Source organism: Danio rerio, chromosome 22, assembly GCF_052040795.2.
Source record: "Danio rerio strain M-AB ecotype USA chromosome 22, GRCz13ab, whole genome shotgun sequence".
Taxonomy (NCBI): domain Eukaryota; kingdom Metazoa; phylum Chordata; class Actinopteri; order Cypriniformes; family Danionidae; genus Danio; species Danio rerio.
The window spans coordinates 37,819,747-37,839,879 of NC_141042.1; the positions used below are offsets into that span (position 1 = coordinate 37,819,747).

At 39.7% G+C, this 20,133-nt stretch overlaps 1 protein-coding gene across 2 annotated transcripts in view; it reads right to left on the reverse strand.

Moving 5' to 3' along the window:
- slit1b (slit homolog 1b (Drosophila)) overlaps positions 1-20,133 on the reverse strand; it is a 94,701-nt gene that overhangs the window by 13,085 nt on the left and 61,483 nt on the right. For both annotated transcript variants that reach the window (XM_087302940.1, NM_001034975.1), the window contains 9 exon segments: positions 16,157-16,228; positions 15,986-16,057; positions 13,969-14,132; positions 11,042-11,166; positions 10,687-10,781; positions 10,004-10,143; positions 9,800-9,896; positions 4,537-4,674; positions 3,354-3,576 (listed from right to left, as the gene is read on the reverse strand). In XM_087302940.1, coding sequence (XP_087159066.1) covers positions 3,354-3,576; positions 4,537-4,674; positions 9,800-9,896; positions 10,004-10,143; positions 10,687-10,781; positions 11,042-11,166; positions 13,969-14,132; positions 15,986-16,057; positions 16,157-16,228 — 1,126 coding nt within the window.

Here is a 20,133-nt window from a genome sequence, read left to right on the forward strand (position 1 = left end):
CTGGAAGTCCCAGAAGTCATTGCGACTGGAGGTGGGAAGCGCTGCATTTTATCTAGATTTATTATTAAAGTTCATAGATATGAATTATTTACCTCAGGAGATTCCATAAATGAAACGGTGAAAGTAAACATTACCATGGACATCTTAATAAAGGAATAAACACATTAAGGGTGATTGTTTGCTGATATTCCTATTAAAATACGATTTTTTTTATATTGTGCAACATAGATTTATAATGTTTTTATGCAAAGTATATATTTTGAAAAGGGGAAAAACAATAAATCATTGTATGAAGGCTGTCATGTTTAAATAATTTACCATTTAAAACACGTGAAGGTCATGTGACCATCAGAAAGAACGCAGCATCTCAATTCTCAAAGGACGCGTTCTCTGCCCTCGCGTTCTCCTGAGTTCGTTCTTCCGTGGACACCTGGCAAGACCGCTCTCCACAAGAACAGAATTCCGTTCTCTGCGTTCTTGGAATTGAGAAACAGCCTTTAGCTCCAACCCTAATCAAACACACCTGAACAAGCTAATCAAAGTCTTACTAGGTATACTTGAATCATCCAGGCAGGTGTGTTGAGGTGTTCTCTTCCTCCTCTGCAGGACTTTGTAATGTGTGCAGACTGTGGTTTTGCATTGTCTTGTTGAAATATTCATGGGCGTCTCTGGAAAAGTAGGCAGCATATTGTGCCGCAAAATCTCTGTGTGCTTTTCAGCATTAATGGTGCATCATAGAAGAGCAGGTGAACTTTGCAAAGGGCTCTGAAACAACCCCATACCATGACAAAGGGGAAAATGTGTTTATACTTACCTTTATTTTTGTATATCTTCATGTTTGTATATTTTAGTTTACTTTAATTATGACTGTTTGGGTTCTAATGTACTTTTAACAGTAAACTTATGAACATGCACAGATGTTTATGCTTGCATTTAAAAAGTGTATATTGGTTTATGACAAAGGGGCGGGGCTTCGCCTTTAAAAGGCAGCCCCAAACCCCAATTAGAGGTCAGCTAACCTGGCGAGCAAGCGAGCTACTGTGGTGCTGTAAGCAATTTGTGACCTGTCTGTGTATATTATTAGTGTGTTTGTACATATATTGTTTGTTTGCTTTTTGACATAAATCTTTTAGGTTTTCTCACCATACTTTGAGAACCCACTACGAGCCTTCCTGGTTCATCAACCTCACACCCTGGCTTTTGGATTTGTTGCTGGTAACAGTCTGGATTATCCTTTTCTTCTTTGGTCCAGAGCACAAGCGTCCATTTCTCCCCAAAATCCATGAAATACTGATTTATCTGACCACAGTACATGTTTCCACTGTGTGATGGTGCATCCCAGATGCCTTCGAGCCCAGAGAAGTTGACGACGCTTGCTAACTTAGGGCTTCCGTTTGGCACAGTACAGTTTTCACTGGCATTTGTGGATGTAACTACAGATTGTGGTACTTGACAATGTTTTTTAAAAGTAGTCCCGAACCCATGTGGTGATATGGCTCATAGACGAATGAGGATTCTTGATGCAGTGCCGCCTGAGGGATCAGAGATCATGGTTGTTCAGCTTAGTCTTGCACCCTTGTCCTTTGGGCACTGAAATTCCTCCAGATTTTTTGAATCTTTTAATATTGTTCTGCACTGTTAAAGATGAAATAGCCAAATGTCTTACTCTCTTTCTTTGAGGAACAATGTTTTTAAACATTTCAATCATTTTCTCATGTATTTGTTGGCAAACTGGTGGTCCTCAGCCTACCTTTGCTCCTAAAGGACTAGACCTATATTAAATGCTGCTTTTGTATCAAATCATAAAGACAATCACCTGTTGACATCACCTGTTTCACATCATTATTTAACCAATTTACCTGATTACTATCCCTAAATTGCTCCTGTCACAACCTCTTTTTAATGTGTTGCATTTCTGAATGAAAGGAAAGGAAGTCAAAGTAAAATTAAAAATCACAACTTTTCTATTATTTCCATTTTCCATGTCCCAATAAATATATACAGTTAAAACCAGAAGTTAAAAAAAACTATTAAAATAACCATAACCATTTAAAAAAAAAAAGTCAGATGTTATTGTGACTAAACTTTTTTCTCTAGGTAAGTTAGGATTATCAAATTTGTTTCTGATATGCTTAAAAGCAGAATAATGAGAGAGATATTTTTGAGAAACTAACTTTTCTTGAAAGTCAAGTTTACACAGAATAAGATTATGCCTCTGAAAAAGCTCAGATGATGGTGTTAAGGTTTTGGAAGTTTCTGATTGGCTAATTGACAACATTTGAGTTAATTGGAGGCACAACTGTAGAGTAGTATTTAAGGAAAACCTCAAACACTCTGCTTCCTTGTGTGACAACATGGGAAAATCAACAAGCCATAATCAACAGAAAAGCCAGATCACAATTTGCTAAATTACACTGGGAAAAGACTAATGTTTGGAGACATGTCATTTGGTCTGATGGACCTAAGATTGAACTGTTTGGCCATAATGACCAGTGTTACATTTGGAGGACAAAGGGGAAAGCTTACAAGCCTAGGAAAACCATCGCAACTGTGAAGTATGGGGGCGGCAGCATCATGTTGTGGGGCTGTTTTGCTGCAGGAGGGACTGGTCCACTTCACAGCATAGATGACATCATGAAGAAAGAGCATTGTGTAGAAATACTGAAGCAACATCTCAAGACATCAGCCAGGAAATTAAAACTTGGCCACAAATGGGTCTTCCAAACACACCACGACCCTAAGCATACTGTCAAATTAGTTAAAATGTGCTGTAAGGACAACAGCGGGAATGTTTTGGAGTGGCCATCACAAAGCCCTGATCTCAATCCTATAGAAAATGTGTGGACAGAGCTGAAAAAGCTTGTGCGAGCAAGACAGCCTACAAATCTGACTCAGTTACACCAATTCTGTCAGGAGGAATGGGTCAAAATTCCTTCAAACTATTGTGAGAAGCTTGAGGAAGAATACCCAAAACATTTGACCAAAGTTATACAGTTTAAAAGCTAAAAAAAATACCAAGGAAATGTATGTTAAATTTTTTTAACAAAAAAAAACTCAAAAAAAATAATTTTCTCATTATTCTGGCATTAAATCATTTAGGTAATCCTAAAAGACCTAAAATAGTAAACATTTAGTATGATTTACCATCAGACATTTAAAAAAAAAAAGAGGTTATTTTCCTATTTTTAGAGTGCATGTAAACTTCTGGTTTCAACTATATATATATATATATATATATATATATATATATATATATATATATATATATATATATATATATATATATATATATATATATATGTATATATGTATATATGTATGTTTGTATGTATGTATGTTGATGTTAAGGCTACCTGTAGCGTGATGTTGTTGTGTGTAGATTGTGTAGCATCTCTCAGCAGCAGCAGATATGAGTCTCTGTCGATGAAGTTGACACTCAGCAGTTTCTCACAGCGCAGGCCGTTGAAGCCCGGCAGACACTGACAGACTGCAGTGCCAGAAATCTCCTCACAGGGGGCGCCGTTCACACACTGCAGCAGATCACAGGCCGACACAGACGCTTCACACAGGCGACCACTGCAGATCAACACATGCACATGTCATCGTCATATACACACATAGAAACACACACACACACACACACACACACACACACACACACACACACAGACACACATCCTCATTATACAGATCATCATCATATACAAAGAGAGAGAGAGAGAAACATACACACATATCATCTTTTCACACACGCACACAGAGAGATGCACACACATACATACACACAGAGACTCACATGCTCACACACATAAATCATACGCACACACACACACTTAAACATAAAGTACACACACACTCAGAGAAAGTAACGCACACACAAACACACATCAGACAGAAAAACACTCACACAGAGAAACACACACAAAAACACACACATAAACACGCACATATCCTACACTCACACAAAGTAACAAACAAACAAACACACACACACACAGTCAGAGACGCATATAAAACACTCACACAAAGGGGTAAAAAACACATACAGAAACACACACATACACACACACAAACATGCTCACACACATCATACATTCACACAAAGTAACACACGCATACACCACACAATGAAACACACACACACACACACAAACAAACACAAATGAACACTCACACAAAGTGACACGCATACACACAATGTCGACACAAAGTAACACACAGAAAGAAACACACACTGACACACACAGTAACACACACACAAACTGAAAAAAAACTCACAAACACCGCACACAGAGAAACAAACACACACACACACAAACACACACACATACACACACAGTAAACAGAATCCTAAAGCAATATCTTCAATAGTCAGTCTGGTCGACTTACCTGCTCCTCTGTTAACCTCCTAATCTGAGTCTATATTTCATCACGAGTGTATTTAAAGCCTAATAAAGTCTGTAGGAGTGTCTCATATTAAATAGATTGTGTTTGCGTGCAGCTGATAATGATGTTGATGATCAGTGTGTGACTGACCTGTAGCCTGCTGGACACACACATGTGTATCCAGCCACATGATCCACACAGCGGGCCCCATTCTGGCAGTAATGGCCCTCACACTCGTTATAGTCCACACTGCAGTCGTCACCCACGAAACCAGGCGGACAGATGCACCTGAACACACCATGCACATACACACACATCTGGTTTAGAATCCTCATGGGGACTGTTCATATAGATAATGACGAGATACTGCAACAACTGTACATTCTGTGCCCTTACACTAAAGATCCTTACACACAAAGTCTGAACTTCTGTAAAGTGTTTTATTATATTTGTTTTATTATTAATATTCATTATTTTGCACACTGCCTCTGTGTCATAAGACAAAATACAGATCTGGTTCGATTTTCTGCATTATTCTTCTGCATCCATATCAAGCATTTTAGAAGATGTTTGATCAAATTTAGAGGCACAATATAAGCAAACAACAATCAGAAGTGTGTTTATGTCATTTTTGGTAACAGTAAGGCTAGCCTAAATAGCTGATAGTCCCTCCATAAAGAACTGGTAGTCCCGACCTAAAAAACTGGTAGTCCCAACCTAAAGAACTGGTAGTCCTGACCTAAAGAGCTGACAGTCCTCGCCTAAAGAACTGACAGTCCCTCCCTAAAAAACAGATAGTCTCAACCTAAAGAATTGGTAGTCCCGAACTAGAAAACTGGTAGTCCTGACATAAAGAAGTGATAATCTTGACCTAAAAAACTGGCAGTCTCGACCTAAAGAACTGACAGTCCTTATCTAAAGAACCGGTAGTCCTGGCATAAAGAACTGATAGTCCCCCCCTAATAAACTGACAGTCCCGACCTAAAGAACTGATAGTCTTGACCTAAAGAACAGGTAGTCTTAACCTAAAGAAACTGACAGTCCCAACCTAAAGAACTGGTAGTCTCAACCTAAAAAACTGGTAGTCTTGGCCTAAAGAACTGGTAGTCCTGACCTAAAGAACTGGTAGTCCTGGCCTAAAGAACAGAGATAGTCCCTCTGTAAAGAACTGGTAATCCTGGCCTAAAGCGCAGGTAGTCCTGATCTAAAGAACTGGTAGTCCCGGCCTAAAGAACTGGTAGAACTGATAGTCCCATCCTAAAGAACTGGTATTCCTGACCTAAAGAACTGGTGGTCCTGGCCAAAAGAACTGATAGTCCTGGCCTAAAGAACTAATAGTCTTGACCTAAGGAACTGGTAGTACTGGCGTAAAGAACGAATAGTCCCTCCCTAATGAACTCTTAGTCTCGACCTAAAGAACAGGTAGTCCCGCCAGAAGGAACTGGTAGTCTCAACCTAAAGAACTGATAGTCCTGACCTAAAGAACTGATAGTCCTGACCTATAAAACTGGTAGTCCCGACCTAAAGAACTGGTAGTTTCGTCCTAAGGAACTGGTAGTCCCGACCTAAAAAGCGGATAGTCCCTCAATAAAGAACTGGTAGTCTCAAGCTAAATAATTGGTAGTCCTGACCTAAAGAACTGATCGTCCTGACCTACAGAACTGGTAGTCCTGACCTAAAGAACTGGTAGTCCCGTCCTAAGGAACTGGTAGTCCCGACCTAAAGAACGGATAGTCCCTCCCTAAAGAACTGGTAGTCCTGCCCTAAAGAACTAATAGTCCTGACCTAATGCCGAGTTCAGACTGCATGATTTTAGCCCCGATTTTGACCAGTATCGCCGACAAACGCCTGAATCATAGGCAAATCAGTGCTCGTGCATGTGAGTGACAATCACACAGTATGAACTATCAAAGACGCAATATGAGAGAATCGCCGGTGAGTCGCCATTGCCGGTGAGATATTTGTGCTAAATATCTGGAGCTGTCAGCGATTCAAATCATGCCATGTGAAATGAGCTCTCCTTTTCGTTTTATTTGGACCCAAGAAATGAAGAAAAAACTAATGGAGGTTTGGCAGGAGCACCCGAGTCTGTTTGACGTTTCATACAGAAAAGTAAAAAAGAAAGTTGAGGAGAAATTGCTAATTCCCTTCAAACCCAGGTTAGCAAATATGTAAATTTTCTACCCAATTAAAAGATTCTTTCTCGTTATGTAGTTAATAACAAACATTTTTGAAAAAAGTTTTTTTTTTTTTTACATGTTTTTGGCTGTGAGAGGTAGTTTGGACGAAGTTGTCGCGATTCATCCTATTGTAAAGTCATGAAATGTGAAAGCCCCTGTCGCCGATCCATCTTGCAGTGTAAACAAAGCAGCGACACAACACTAGCCCAGATAGTCATGCAGTGTGAAAACATCTGTGACACGACTTTGAAATCATGCAGTCTGAACTTGGCAATAAGAACTGGTAGTCCTGGCCTAAAGAACACATAGTCATTCCTTAAAGAACTGATAGTCCTGCCCTAAAAAACAAATAGTCCCGACCTAAGGAACTAGTAGTCCTAGCCTAAAGAACGGATAGTCCCTCCCTAAAGAACAGGTAGTCCCGACCTAAAGAACTGGTAGCCCCGACCTAAAGAACTGACATTCCCAATCTAAAGAACTGATAGTCCCACCTAAAGAACTGACAGTCCCGACTTAAAGACGTAGTAGCCTCGACCTAAAGAACTGATAGTACCGACCTAAATGACTGATAGTTCCTCCCTAAAGAGCTGATAGCACCGACATAAAGAATTGAATGTCCCCAGACATAAAGAACTGATAGTCCCTCCCTAAAACGTTAATCACCCCTCTCTGAAGATATGATAGCCCTGCCCTAAAGGATTGATAGCCACGCCCTAAAGAGATGATAGCCCTGCCCTAAAGGACTGATAGCCACGCCCTAAAGAGATGATAGCCCTGACCTAAAGGACTGATAGCCACGCCCTAAAGAGATGATAGCCCTGCCCTAAAGGACTGATAGCCACGCCCTAAAGAGATGATAGCCCTGCCCTAAAGGACTGATAGCCACGCCCTAAAGAGATGATAGCCCTGCCCTAAAGGACTGATAGCCACGCCCTAAAGAGGTGATAGCCCTGACCTAAAGGACTGATAGCCCCGCCCTAAAGTACTGATAGCTCTGCCCCAAAGAGCTGATAGCCCCAACTAAATGGCATTCAGTGTGACTGTGGGTGTGGGAAGGTTATGGTTTTTGATTAAAAATTATGAGGGGTTTTACAAAATTATAAAGTGCACAGACACATCGCTTCATGCCAACTTTAAGATGAAAAATATCAGACAGACACACGCAGACAGACAGACACACAGACACACCGGTCACACGTGTCATTTGTTTCATTAAGTGAATGACCTTAAAATCAGCTTTTCAGTCTTCTGACAGCAGCAGCAGATAAACGTGTGTGAATAGAAAAAAACGTGTGTGTGTGTGTGTGTGTGTGTGTGTGTGTGTGTTTGTATGTGAGTGAGTGAATAGAAATGACATTCCTGTGCAGTAATTCAGCTCAATACATTCATCAGCTGAAAGAACAAGGCTTTTCACACACACACACACACACACACACACACACACACACACACACACACACACACACACACACACACACACACACACACACACACACACACACACACACACACACACACACACACACACACACACACACACACACACACCTCTTCTTCCCTGTGAAGTGTTGATAAACACGGCTCTCCTGCCACTCAAAAGTTTGGGGTCACTCTGATTTTTAGGAAAGAAATGAGTATTTGTGTTGAGCGAGGTCACTGTTCATTGATCAGAAGTGACAGCGGAGACATCTGTGCGCAACATTTCTATTTACAGTGAACTTTTGATCCTTCTAACTTTCTATGAATTACGGGATCAGACATCTTTTAAACTATATTCAAATGGAAAGAAAAACAAATGTAGCCTTGGTGAGCATGAAAGAAGTAACTTTTAAAAATATGATATATGCATTTTGTCTTTATTACACATTTGAAGTTAACTTGAAGGCAAAATGGGCTTAAAGTGGCATTTAAAAATCCAAATATATAAAGAAATTATTTCTTATTTTTATTAATAAACAAATATATTCAATAAAACAAAATTTAAAAAACAATTAAATTAAATTAAACTAAATTTAAAAATTATTTTGATTCTGTGTAATATTAAAGGATAATATAAATAATAATATAAATTAAATATAAAAATAAAAACACACTTCAAAGTTAGTTTTGGGCACAACTGATGTGATAGCATGCAATAAATGTATAAAGAAAGTAAAATAAAATTAATAAAATAAAATAAAATTAAATTAAATTAAAATAAATTAAATTAAATTTAATTAAATTAAATTATTTCCATTCTGTGTAATAATAAAAGATAACTTAAATAATAATATAAATTAAATATAAAAATAAAAACACACTTCAAAGTCAGTTTTGGGCACAACTGATGGTAATAGCATGCAATAAATGTATAAAGAGAGTAAAATAAAATTTAAATTAAATAAAATTTAAATTAAATAAATAACATTTGATTAAAAGGATAAATTTGATCCTGTTTAATGTTACTTAAATAACAATATAAATTAAAAATAAAAATAAAAACACAATTAAAAAATTCAATTGTTCTGCGCTTACTATTAGCATTTAATATCATGTACTGTGTAATTACTATTTACTAAATGAACTAAAATAATTAAATTAATCAAACTGAATTGTATTCGCCAACAGCATATTAATAAACAAATAACGAACTTTTTTGATCCCATGTAAATATTGAATAAATGTGAATAAAACAATAATATAAATTAAATTAAATAAAAAAAAAAATGCTTGAAAATTTTTTATTATACTGCACACATTAATAGCATTTCATATTTTTGTAATGTGTAATAACTAATAAATAATCAAATAAATAAAAATAAATATAAATAAATGAACGAGGGTGTCACGGTGGCACAGTAGGTAGCACAATCACCTCACTGCAAGAAGGTCGCTGGTGCCCCTGCTTGGATCAGTTGGCATTTCGGTGTGGAGTTTGCATGTTCTCCCTGTGTTGGCGTGGGTTTCCTCCGGGTGCTTCGGTTTCCCCCACAGTCCAATCACATGCACTATAGGTGAATTGATTAACTATATTGGCTGTAGTGTGTGTGTGTGTGTGTGTGTGTGTGTGTGTGTGTAAATGAGTGTTTCCCAGTGCAGGTTTGCAGCTGGAAGGGCATCCGCTGTGTAAAACATATGCTGGAATAGTTGGCGGTTCATTCCGCTGTGGTGACCACCGATAAATAAGGGATTAAGCCGAAGAGAAAATGAATGAATGAATATGACTGTAAGCTGAATGAGAGCAGTGTGTTTACTTGGGTCCGCTGACGGTGGGTATACAGGTGGAGCCCCGCTGACAGGGATTCTGTCCAGGATAGCAGAGATCTTCCTCATACTCTTCACACTTCTGTCCTGTAACACACACCAATCATATTACACACAGACACACAAACACACACAACAGCCACTAATGTTACAGATAAACAGCAGTGTAATCGTGTGTGTGTGTGTGTGTGTACCGGAGAAGGGCTGCGCACACACACAGCTGTAGTTTCCCACTCCGTCCACACAGATGGTGCCGTTTACACACTGGTGGTCCACACAGTCGTCCACGTCCAGCTCACAGAAGAGACCCTCGAAACCCAGAGGACACACACACCTGCAGACACACACATTCACAAACACACACATGCATGAACACACAGAAAGAAAAAAAACATACACAACAAACAGACATACACACACACAGCATGAAAGTTACACACTAGACATGTGTGATTGTGTGTTGTGTTTTGTGTGTGTGTGTGCGCTCTAGTTTGTGTATGTGTGTGTTTGTTTTTGTGTGTGTGTGTAAGTGTTTGTGTGTGAGTTTGGTTTTGTGTGTGCACGTTTGTCTGTGTGTGTGTACATATGTGTTGGTGTATTTGTTTTTTGGTTTTTATGAATATTTGTCTTTGTGTGTGTGTGTGTGTGTGTGTGTGTGTGTGTGTGTGTGTGTGTGTGTGTGTGTGTGTGTGTGTGTGGTGTGTGTGTGTGTGTCTGTGTGAGTGTTTGTTTTTGCTTGTTTTTTGTGTAGACACATGTTTGTTTTTGTGTTTGCTTTTGTGTGCTTGAGTGTGTAAATGTTTGTTTGTCTGTGTGTGTGGGTATGTACATATGTGTTTGTGTATGTTGTTTGTGTGTGTGTGCGTGTGTGTCTTACCTGAATCCTCTTCTGGACTCTTCAGGTCTGCAGGTTCCTCCATTCACACATGGGTTTGCTTCACAGGCGCTGATGGAGAGCTCACAGTTCCTGCCCTGAACATCAACAACACACACACACACACACACACACACACACACACATGGCCCTCGCTGCATGTTACTCAGTGTGTTTAACAGTGTGAAACATCTCTAGCTTTTTAAAAATAATAAATTATAAATTATTATTCTAATAATAAATTCCAAATTTCCAAGTTTGTCATGGAATAAATCAAAGGAAATAAAGTGTACTTTGCTTTGGAGTGTGTTAGATATTCTCCAGTACTCTTCTCAAGTGCCCTCAGTAGTGAACACACCTTGTATCCCTGTGGACAGCTGCACTTGTACTGGTGAAGGGGGTCGTTGTGGCAGCGGCCCTGGTTCTGGCAGGGGTTTGACGAGCACGGGCTGCACTTCCCAGACACAGACGCATCCACTGGACCTGTGGGAGAACACACTGACTCTCTGACTTGATCTTATCATTGTGCTGTTTGACATCACTAGTGTTGGTTTGTCCGTCTCCTACAGGAGCTTTACATGCATGCAGGGTCAAAAACTCATGAATTTCCTCCAGATCTCCACTGCAGCATTAGCTTCAGCCTCACTGTGCCTGATGCGGTTAGTTTGCTGATCTGCTCTCCCCCCCGCCTTTCAGTCTGATTGGTTAAACGACTCAACTTTGCTCTGATTGGTCGAACAACTCCACTCAGATTTGTGAATTGTCTCTACTGTGCTCTGATTGGTTAGTAAACTCTGCACTGCTCTGATTAGTCAAATGACTCAACTGTGCTCTGATTAGTTAAATGACTGCTGAGCTCTGATTGGTCAAATGACTCTACTGTGTTCTGATTAGTCGAATGACTCTACTGGGTGCCGATTAATCAAATGACTCTACTGTGCTCTGATTGGTCAGATGACTCTGCTGTGCTCTGATTGTTCAAATGATTCTGCTGAGCTCTGATTGGTCAATTAGCTACTGTGTTCAGATTGGTCAAATGAATGTCGTGCTCTGATTGGTCAAATAACTACTGTGCTCTGATTGGTCAAATGATTTTACTGTGTTCTGATTGATCAATTGACTTTACTGTGCTCTGACTGGTTAAATGACTGCTGTGCTCTGATTGGTCAAATTACTCTGCTGTGCTCCAAATAGTCAAATAACTCTACTGTGCTCTGATTGGTCTAATGCAATGACTGTAAAAAATATGGACGACGCGACAGCCCTTTTTCCCATTGAACGCCTTGAGGGCAAAACGCCTGCTTGACGGGCACAAACTGTCGCAAAAGACTGCTGAAATTGGAGCCTTGACATGCGCAGAAGGTTTGTCTGATGGAGCCAGAGGAGGAGCCGCGAAAATGAGCAGAGTCGAGCTTCCAACCAAACGCTTTATGTAAAATCAACTACGCCCCCCGAACTTCTCAGCATGCGTTTGCTGTCATATCAACACAAATGGATGTAATAACGTTAACAAATATGAGGGTTTTATATATTCAATCGCGCCAGCTCCAGGCCGCATCGCATAACTTAGTCGCGGCGTCGCGGGCTGATTCCGGCTCGCATGCGGCAGCGCCTGCTCGCTCGGCCGCCGCATCTGGCTCGATTGACTCGGGCTGGAATTGGGTAGTGAGTCCAGGCATCCGGAGTAGGTCCAGCAGAGGTAACATTAGTCAGTCTGAGCTCTAAGAGATAAGTCTCCGGCAGGCGAGAATCTAGCCGGAACTGTGTTTTGCTATCTGGGTGGCTAGGCGTGTATCAGCAAACTAATAAAGCCCGAAAAAAGCCCTGAACTTAGCGAATAAACAGAGTTCCACCAGGATCATGTATGTCAGAAACTATAGTTTACTGCTGAACTCATTTTGTCATAGTAAAATAACACAGAAATCGAATAATAACACTTCAGTCTACTTCAGTCTCCTGCCGAAGCTCAGACGCCGCGCTTTGAGAAACTGTCAATCACCGCTGTCAATCACGATGACACGCCCAGCATTAAATTACTGCTAAAAACAAACTGTTTACAAAAATGAAGATCTGCACCTATTTCAGCACAATAACCAGTGCCTTAATCGACTAGAACTATCTTTCGGGACATTTTATTGCAAGTGTAATATTTTTTTTTATTTGGGCTCAAGTCTCCTTCATTAACACGGAGGAGGCGGGCTTTATGACTTGTACTGCAGCCAGCCCCCAGGGGGCGATCTAACGGCCGAAACCTTCACTCAAACGTAGGCTTGCGGCACACTTGGTCTAATGACTCTGCTATGCTCTGATTGGTCAAATAATTCTGTTGTGCTCCGATTGGTCAATTGACTACTGTGCTCTGATTAGTCAAATGACTCCACTGTGCTCTGATTGGTCAATTGACTACTGTGCTCTGATTAGTCAAATGACTCTACTGTGCTCTGATTGGTTAAATGACTCTACTGTGCTCTGATTGGTTAAATGGCTCTACTGTGTTATGATTGGTCAAATTACTCTCCTCTGATGTGACTGGTTAAATAACCCAGTCCGCTGTAATTGGTTGAATGGCCCAGATGTTCTCTGATTGGTCAATTGTTTCTACTGTCTCTGATTGGTCAGTTGACTCTGCTGTCTCTAATTGGTTAGAGGGCTCTACGCTCCACTGATTAATAACATCCCAGGCAGCAAGGAATTCTGGCCCAGATTTGGCATAAATCTGGCACAGCAGGCATTCATCTGTCACTGGCATACAGCATGTGGGCCAAACATGGGCCTGATTTGGCAGAGGTGGCACTGTCTTTAAGGCGGCACATAATACTTGGGCCAGATGTAAAATGAAGCATTTGTCCCAGATGTTAATAATTGATATGTGGGCCATGTAAGTTTGGCCTGCCTTGACCCGCATTTAAAATACATTTTTATTATTTTCAAAAAAAAAAAAAAATTCTACCAATCAGGTCACTTCAAGAAAAAGCATGCCCACAGCACGCCTAAAGCTCAATAATTCATGGGTTTATCAAATTCATTGCAGTCGTGACACACCAACAAATCTGGCCCAGTTCAGGCCCAGTTAACTTGGCTAAGACTTGGCCCAGATTTGGTCCATGTTTGGCCCTTGTCTGGAAGCCAGACTTGGTCCAGACATGTACCATAATTCACTGCGGCAAATGGGCCAAGCAGAAGCTGATTGTGTGGGCCAGAGCTGGGCCAGAGATATTTTGCTACACACACACACACACACACACACACACACACACACACACACACATACACACACACACACACCTGTGCATTGAAAGGTGTTTCCAGGTGTTGTCAGCAGTAGTTTTCCCTCCATACCCTGCGGTCCAGCACAGCGGGCGATGCCGGGCTCCTTGTACCCGCTCTTCACCCAGTCCGAGAGCCAGCGCAGCCGGCAGTCACAGTACAGCGGGTTTGCACCGATGGCCCTTCATCAACATACAGAAACACACAGAAAACGCATACAGATCAAGAAAGCATATGAGGCAGTGGATAAATACATGCATATTCTAATCTGATATGGAAATATCAACATATATGACAAATATAAAATCAAAATACACGACATTTCTTATATTTCTGTCCATTTATTCACACTTTTATGTTTCTTTTAATTCACTGTGATCCATTTTTGCATCATTGTGTCTCTTTTACGTTGTTGCTCTAATTGGTCAGATGACTCCACTCTGCTATGTTCTGATTGGTCAAATGATTACACTATGCTCTGATTGATAAAATTATGCTACTCTGCTCTAATTTGGTCAAATGATTCTATTGTGTTGTGATTGGTCAAATAACTTGACTCTGCTCTGATTGGTCAAATTACTTTACTGTGCTGATTAGTCAGATGACTCTACTGTGTTCTAATTGGTCAAATTACTTTACTGTGCTCTGATTAGTCAGATGACTCTAGTGTGCTTTGATTGGTCTAATAACTTTACTGTGCTCTGATTTGTCAGATGACTTCACCGTGCTCTGCTTGATCAAATGACTGTACTGTGCTCTGATTAGTCAGATAACTACTGTTCTCTAATTAGTCAGATGAAAACTGTGCTCTGGTTGGTCAAATGACTTTACTGTGCTCTGATTAGTTAGATGACTCTACTGTGCTCTTATTGGTCAAATGACTCTACTGTGCTCTGATTGGTCAAATTACTCTACTGTGCTCTGATTAGTCAGATGACTCTACTGTGCTCTGATTGGTCAAATTACTCTACTGTGCTCTGATTAGTCAGATGACTCTACTGTGCTCTGATTGGTCAAATTACTCTACTGTGCTCTGATTGGTCAAATGACTCTATTGTGCTCTGATTGGTCAAATTACTCTACTGTGCTCTGATTGGTCAGATGACTCTACTGTGCTCTGATTGGTCAAATGACTTTACTGTGCTCTGATTGGTCAAATTACTCTACTGTGCTCTGATTAGTCAGATGACTCTACTGTGATCTGATTGGTCAAATGACTCTACTGTGCTCTGATTGGTCAAATTACTCTACTGTGCTCTGATTAGTCAGATGACTCTACTGTGATCTGATTGGTCAAATGACTCTACTGTGCTCTGATTGGTCAAATTACTCTACTGTGCTCCGATTAGTCAGATGACTCTACTGTGATCTGATTGGTCAAATGACTCTACTGTGCTCTGATTGGTCAAATTACTCTACTGTGCTCTGATTAGTCAGATGACTCTACTGTGATCTGATTGGTCAAATGACTCTACTGTGCTATGATTGGTTAGATGACTACTGTCCTATGATTGGTCAAATGACTTTACTGTGCTCTGAGCAGTTTGTGATGTATTTTGGAAACAGGAGATGAGCCCCTGGTCTAATGCGCCACCTGGTTTGAGAAACCCGTTCTCAAAGACTTGGGCAGCACACATATTCTAAATGCCTTCAGCAGAATTCAAATAAGCCATTTTAATCTAGATTCATTCCAAGATTACAGTGAGATTAATTTGGATTAAAAAAAAATATCTATGCCCACTTTTAATATATATATATATATATATATATAATGTGAATACAAACTGTGATTTTGCTTGTGATTAATCGTGATCCATTTTTTGACAGCACAGATATTTTTCTTGCTTTAATAAAAGTGGTCAGGTGTGTTCATTAGCGGCCAAAACAAATCTCCCCACACTTCAAAAAGCCGAATACTAATACTTCTAAAAATGACTTGACTTCCTGAACTGCAGCTATAAGCGCTGTGTGTCTGACAGAAGTGTGATTTCTGCGTGTGAGTGTGTGAGAATATAAGAGCACAGGTGAGACTCACAGGTGTGAAAGTGACGCGGCGTCTCTGAAGATCTGCTGGTGTAGCTCAGAGATGTTGTTCCCGTGTAGAGATCTGCAGGACACGGAGAAAGAGTGAGCTGAAGAGCGGAGATGACGAGCAGAGAAACACACACAAACACACTCATGAAGATCTGAAAACAGCAGGACTCACAGCAGGCGGAGAGACGAGAGACCACCAAACACCAGAGGAGGAATACAGCGCAGAGCGTTATAGCTCAGGATTCTGGAACACACAAACATTAGCAGAAACACACCTCAAATGACAATGCATGTGTGTGTGTGTGTGTGTGTGTGTGTGTGTGTGTGTGTGTGTGTGTGTGTGTGTGTGTGTGTGTGTGTGTGTGTGTGTGTGTGTGTGTGTGTGTGTGTGTGTTTGTGTGAGGGTGAGTGGGTGGGTGGGTGTATGTGTGGGTCGGTGGGTGTGTGTGTGTGTGTGTGTGGGTGTCTGTGTGTGTGGGTGGGTGTGTATGTTATATTATAGCTTAAGATTCTCTAACACAACACACACACACACAAATAAACAAACACACAACACCGATTAATGTGTGTGTGAGTATATCAGTGCATATATGCTTTTGTGAGCATGTGTGAGTGTGTTGATGTGTTTGTGTGTGAATGTAAATGTGTACATGTGTGTGTATGCATGTGTTTATGTATAAATGTGTGTTGTGCAAACATGCTTTGCTTGTTGTGAGTGTGTTTGCATGTGTGTCTGTGTGCATGTGTGTGTGCGTGCACCCATATATGTGTATTGTGCTAGTAAATGTGTGTTTGTGTATAAATGTGTTGTGCTTGTGTATGTGTGTTTGTGTATAAATGTGTTGTGCTTGTTTTTGTGTGCTTGTGTATGTGTGTTTGTGTATAAATGTGTTGTGCTTGTTTTTGTGTGCTTGTGTATGTGTGTTTGTGTATAAATGTGTTGTGCTTGTGTATGTGTGTTTGTGTATAAATGTGATGTGCTTGTTTTTGTGTGCTTGTGTATGTGTGTTTGTGTATAAATGTGTTGTGCTTGTTTTTGTGCGCTTGTGTATGTGTGTTTGTGTATAAATGTGTTGTGCTTGTGTATGTTTGTTTGTGTATAAATGTGTTGTGCTTGTTTTTGTGCGCTTGTGTATGTGTGTTTGTGTATAAATGTGTTGTGCTTGTTTTGTGTGCTTGTGTATGTGTGTTTGTGTATAAATGTGTTGTGCTTGTTTTTGTGCGCTTGTGTATGTGTGTTTGTGTATAAATGTGTTGTGCTTGTGTATGTGTGTTTGTGTATAAATGTGTTGTGCTTGTGTATGTGTGTTTGTGTATAAATGTATTGTGCTTGTTTTTGTGTGCTTGTGTATGTGTGTTTGTGTATAAATGTGTTGTGCTTGTTTTTGTGTGCTTGTGTATGTGTGTTTGTGTATAAATGTGTTGTGCTTGTTTTTGTGCGCTTGTGTATGTGTGTTTGTGTATAAATGTGTTGTGCTTGTTTTTGTGTGCTTGTGTATGTGTGTTTGTGTATGTGTGTTGTACTTGTTTTTGTGTGCTTGTGTATGTGTGTTTGTGTATGTGTGTTGTACTTGTTTTTGTGTGCTTGTGTATGTGTGTTTGTGTATAAATGTGTTGTGCTTGTGTATGTGTGTTTGTGTATAAATGTGTTGTGCTTGTTTTGTGTGCTTGTGTATGTGTGTTTGTGTATAAATGTGTTGTGCTTGTTTTGTGTGCTTGTGTATGTGTGTTTGTGTATAAATGTGTTGTGCTTGTTTTTGTGCGCTTGTGTATGTGTGTTTGTGTATAAATGTGTTGTGCTTGTTTTTGTGTGCTTGTGTATGTGTGTTTGTGTATAAATGTGCTGTGCTTGTTTTTGTGTGCTTGTGTATGTGTGTTTGTGTATAAATGTGTTGTGCTTGTTTTTGTGCGCTTGTGTATGTGTGTTTGTGTATAAATGTGTTGTGCTTGTTTTTGTGCGCTTGTGTATGTGTGTTTGTGTATAAATGTGTTGTGCTTGTTTTTGTGCGCTTGTGTATGTGTGTTTGTGTATAAATGTGTTGTGCTTGTTTTTGTGTGCTTGTGTGTGTGTGTTTGTGTATAAATGTGTTGTGCTTGTTTTTGTGTGCTTGTGTATGTGTGTTTGTGTATAAATGTGTTGTGCTTGTGTATGTGTGTTTGTGTATAAATGTGTTGTGCTTGTTTTGTGTGCTTGTGTATGTGTGTTTGTGTATAAATGTGTTGTGCTTGTTTTTGTGCGCTTGTGTATGTGTGTTTGTGTATAAATGTGTTGTGCTTGTTTTTGTGTGCTTGTGTATGTGTGTTTGTGTATAAATGTGTTGTGCTTGTTTTTGTGTGCTTGTGTATGTGTGTTTGTGTATAAATGTGTTGTGCTTGTTTTGTGTGCTTGTGTATGTGTGTTTGTGTATAAATGTGTTGTGCTTGTTTTGTGTGCTTGTGTATGTGTGTTTGTGTATAAATGTGTTGTGCTTGTGTTTGTGCGCTTGTGTATGTGTGTTTGTGTATAAATGTGTTGTGCTTGTTTTTGTGTGCTTGTGTATGTGTGTTTGTGTATAAATGTGTTGTGCTTGTTTTTGTGTGCTTGTGTATGTGTGTTTGTGTATAAATGTGTTGTGCTTGTGTATGTGTGTTTGTGTATAAATGTGTTGTGCTTGTTTTGTGTGCTTGTGTATTTGTGTTTGTGTATAAATGTGTTGTGCTTGTTTTTGTGTGCTTGTGTATGTGTGTTTGTGTATAAATGTGTTGTGCTTGTTTTTGTGTGCTTGTGTATGTGTGTTTGTGTATAGATGTGTTGTGCTTGTTTTTGTGCGCTTGTGTGTGTGTGTGTGTGTGTGTTTGTGTGTGTGTGTGTGTGTGTGTGTGTGTGTGTGTGTGTGTGTGTGTGTGTGTGTGTGTGTGTGTGTGTGTGTGTGTGTGTATAAATGTGTTGTGCTTGTTTTGTGTGCTTGTGTATGTGTGTTTGTGTATAAATGTGTTGTGCTTGTTTTTGTGCGCTTGTGTATGTGTGTTTGTGTATAAATGTGTTGTGCTTGTTTTTGTGCGCTTGTGTATGTGTGTTTGTGTATAAATGTGTTGTGCTTGTTTTTGTGTGCTTGTGTATGTGTGTTTGTGTATAAATGTGTTGTGCTTGTGTATGTGTGTTTGTGTATAAATGTGTTGTGCTTGTTTTTGTGTGCTTGTGTATGTGTGTTTGTGTATAAATGTGTTGTGCTTGTTTTTGTGTGCTTGTGTATGTGTGTTTGTGTATAGATGTGTTGTGCTTGTTTTTGTGCGCTTGTGTATGTGTGTTTGTGTATAAATGTGTTGTGCTTGTTTTGTGTGCTTGTGTATGTGTGTGCTTGTTTTTGTGCGCTTGTGTATGTGTGTTTGTGTATAAATGTGTTGTGCTTGTTTTGTGTGCTTGTGTATGTGTGTTTGTGTATAAATGTGTTGTGCTTGTGTATGTGTGTTTGTGTATAAATGTGTTGTGCTTGTTTTGTGTGCTTGTGTATGTGTGTTTGTGTATAAATGTGTTGTGCTTGTTTTTGTGTGCCTGTGTATGTGTGTTTGTGTATAAATGTGTTGTGCTTGTTTTTGTGTGCTTGTGTATGTGTGTTTGTGTATAAATGTGTTGTGCTTGTTTTTGTGTGCTTGTGTATGTGTGTTTGTGTATAGATGTGTTGTGCTTGTTTTTGTGCGCTTGTGTATGTGTGTTTGTGTATAAATGTGTTGTGCTTGTTTTGTGTGCTTGTGTATGTGTGTGCTTGTTTTTGTGCGCTTGTGTATGTGTGTTTGTGTATAAATGTGTTGTGCTTGTTTTGTGTGCTTGTGTATGTGTGTTTGTGTATAAATGTGTTGTGCTTGTGTATGTGTGTTTGTGTATAAATGTGTTGTGCTTGTTTTGTGTGCTTGTGTATGTGTGTTTGTGTATAAATGTGTTGTGCTTGTTTTTGTGTGCCTGTGTATGTGTGTTTGTGTATAAATGTGTTGTGCTTGTTTTTGTGTGCTTGTGTATGTGTGTGTATGTGTGTTTGTGTATAAATGTGTTGTGCTTGTTTTTGTGCGCTTGTGTATGTGTGTTTGTGTATAAATGTGTTGTGCTTGTTTTTGTGTGCTTGTGTATGTGTGTTTGTGTATAAATGTGTTGTGCTTGTTTTTGTGTGCTTGTGT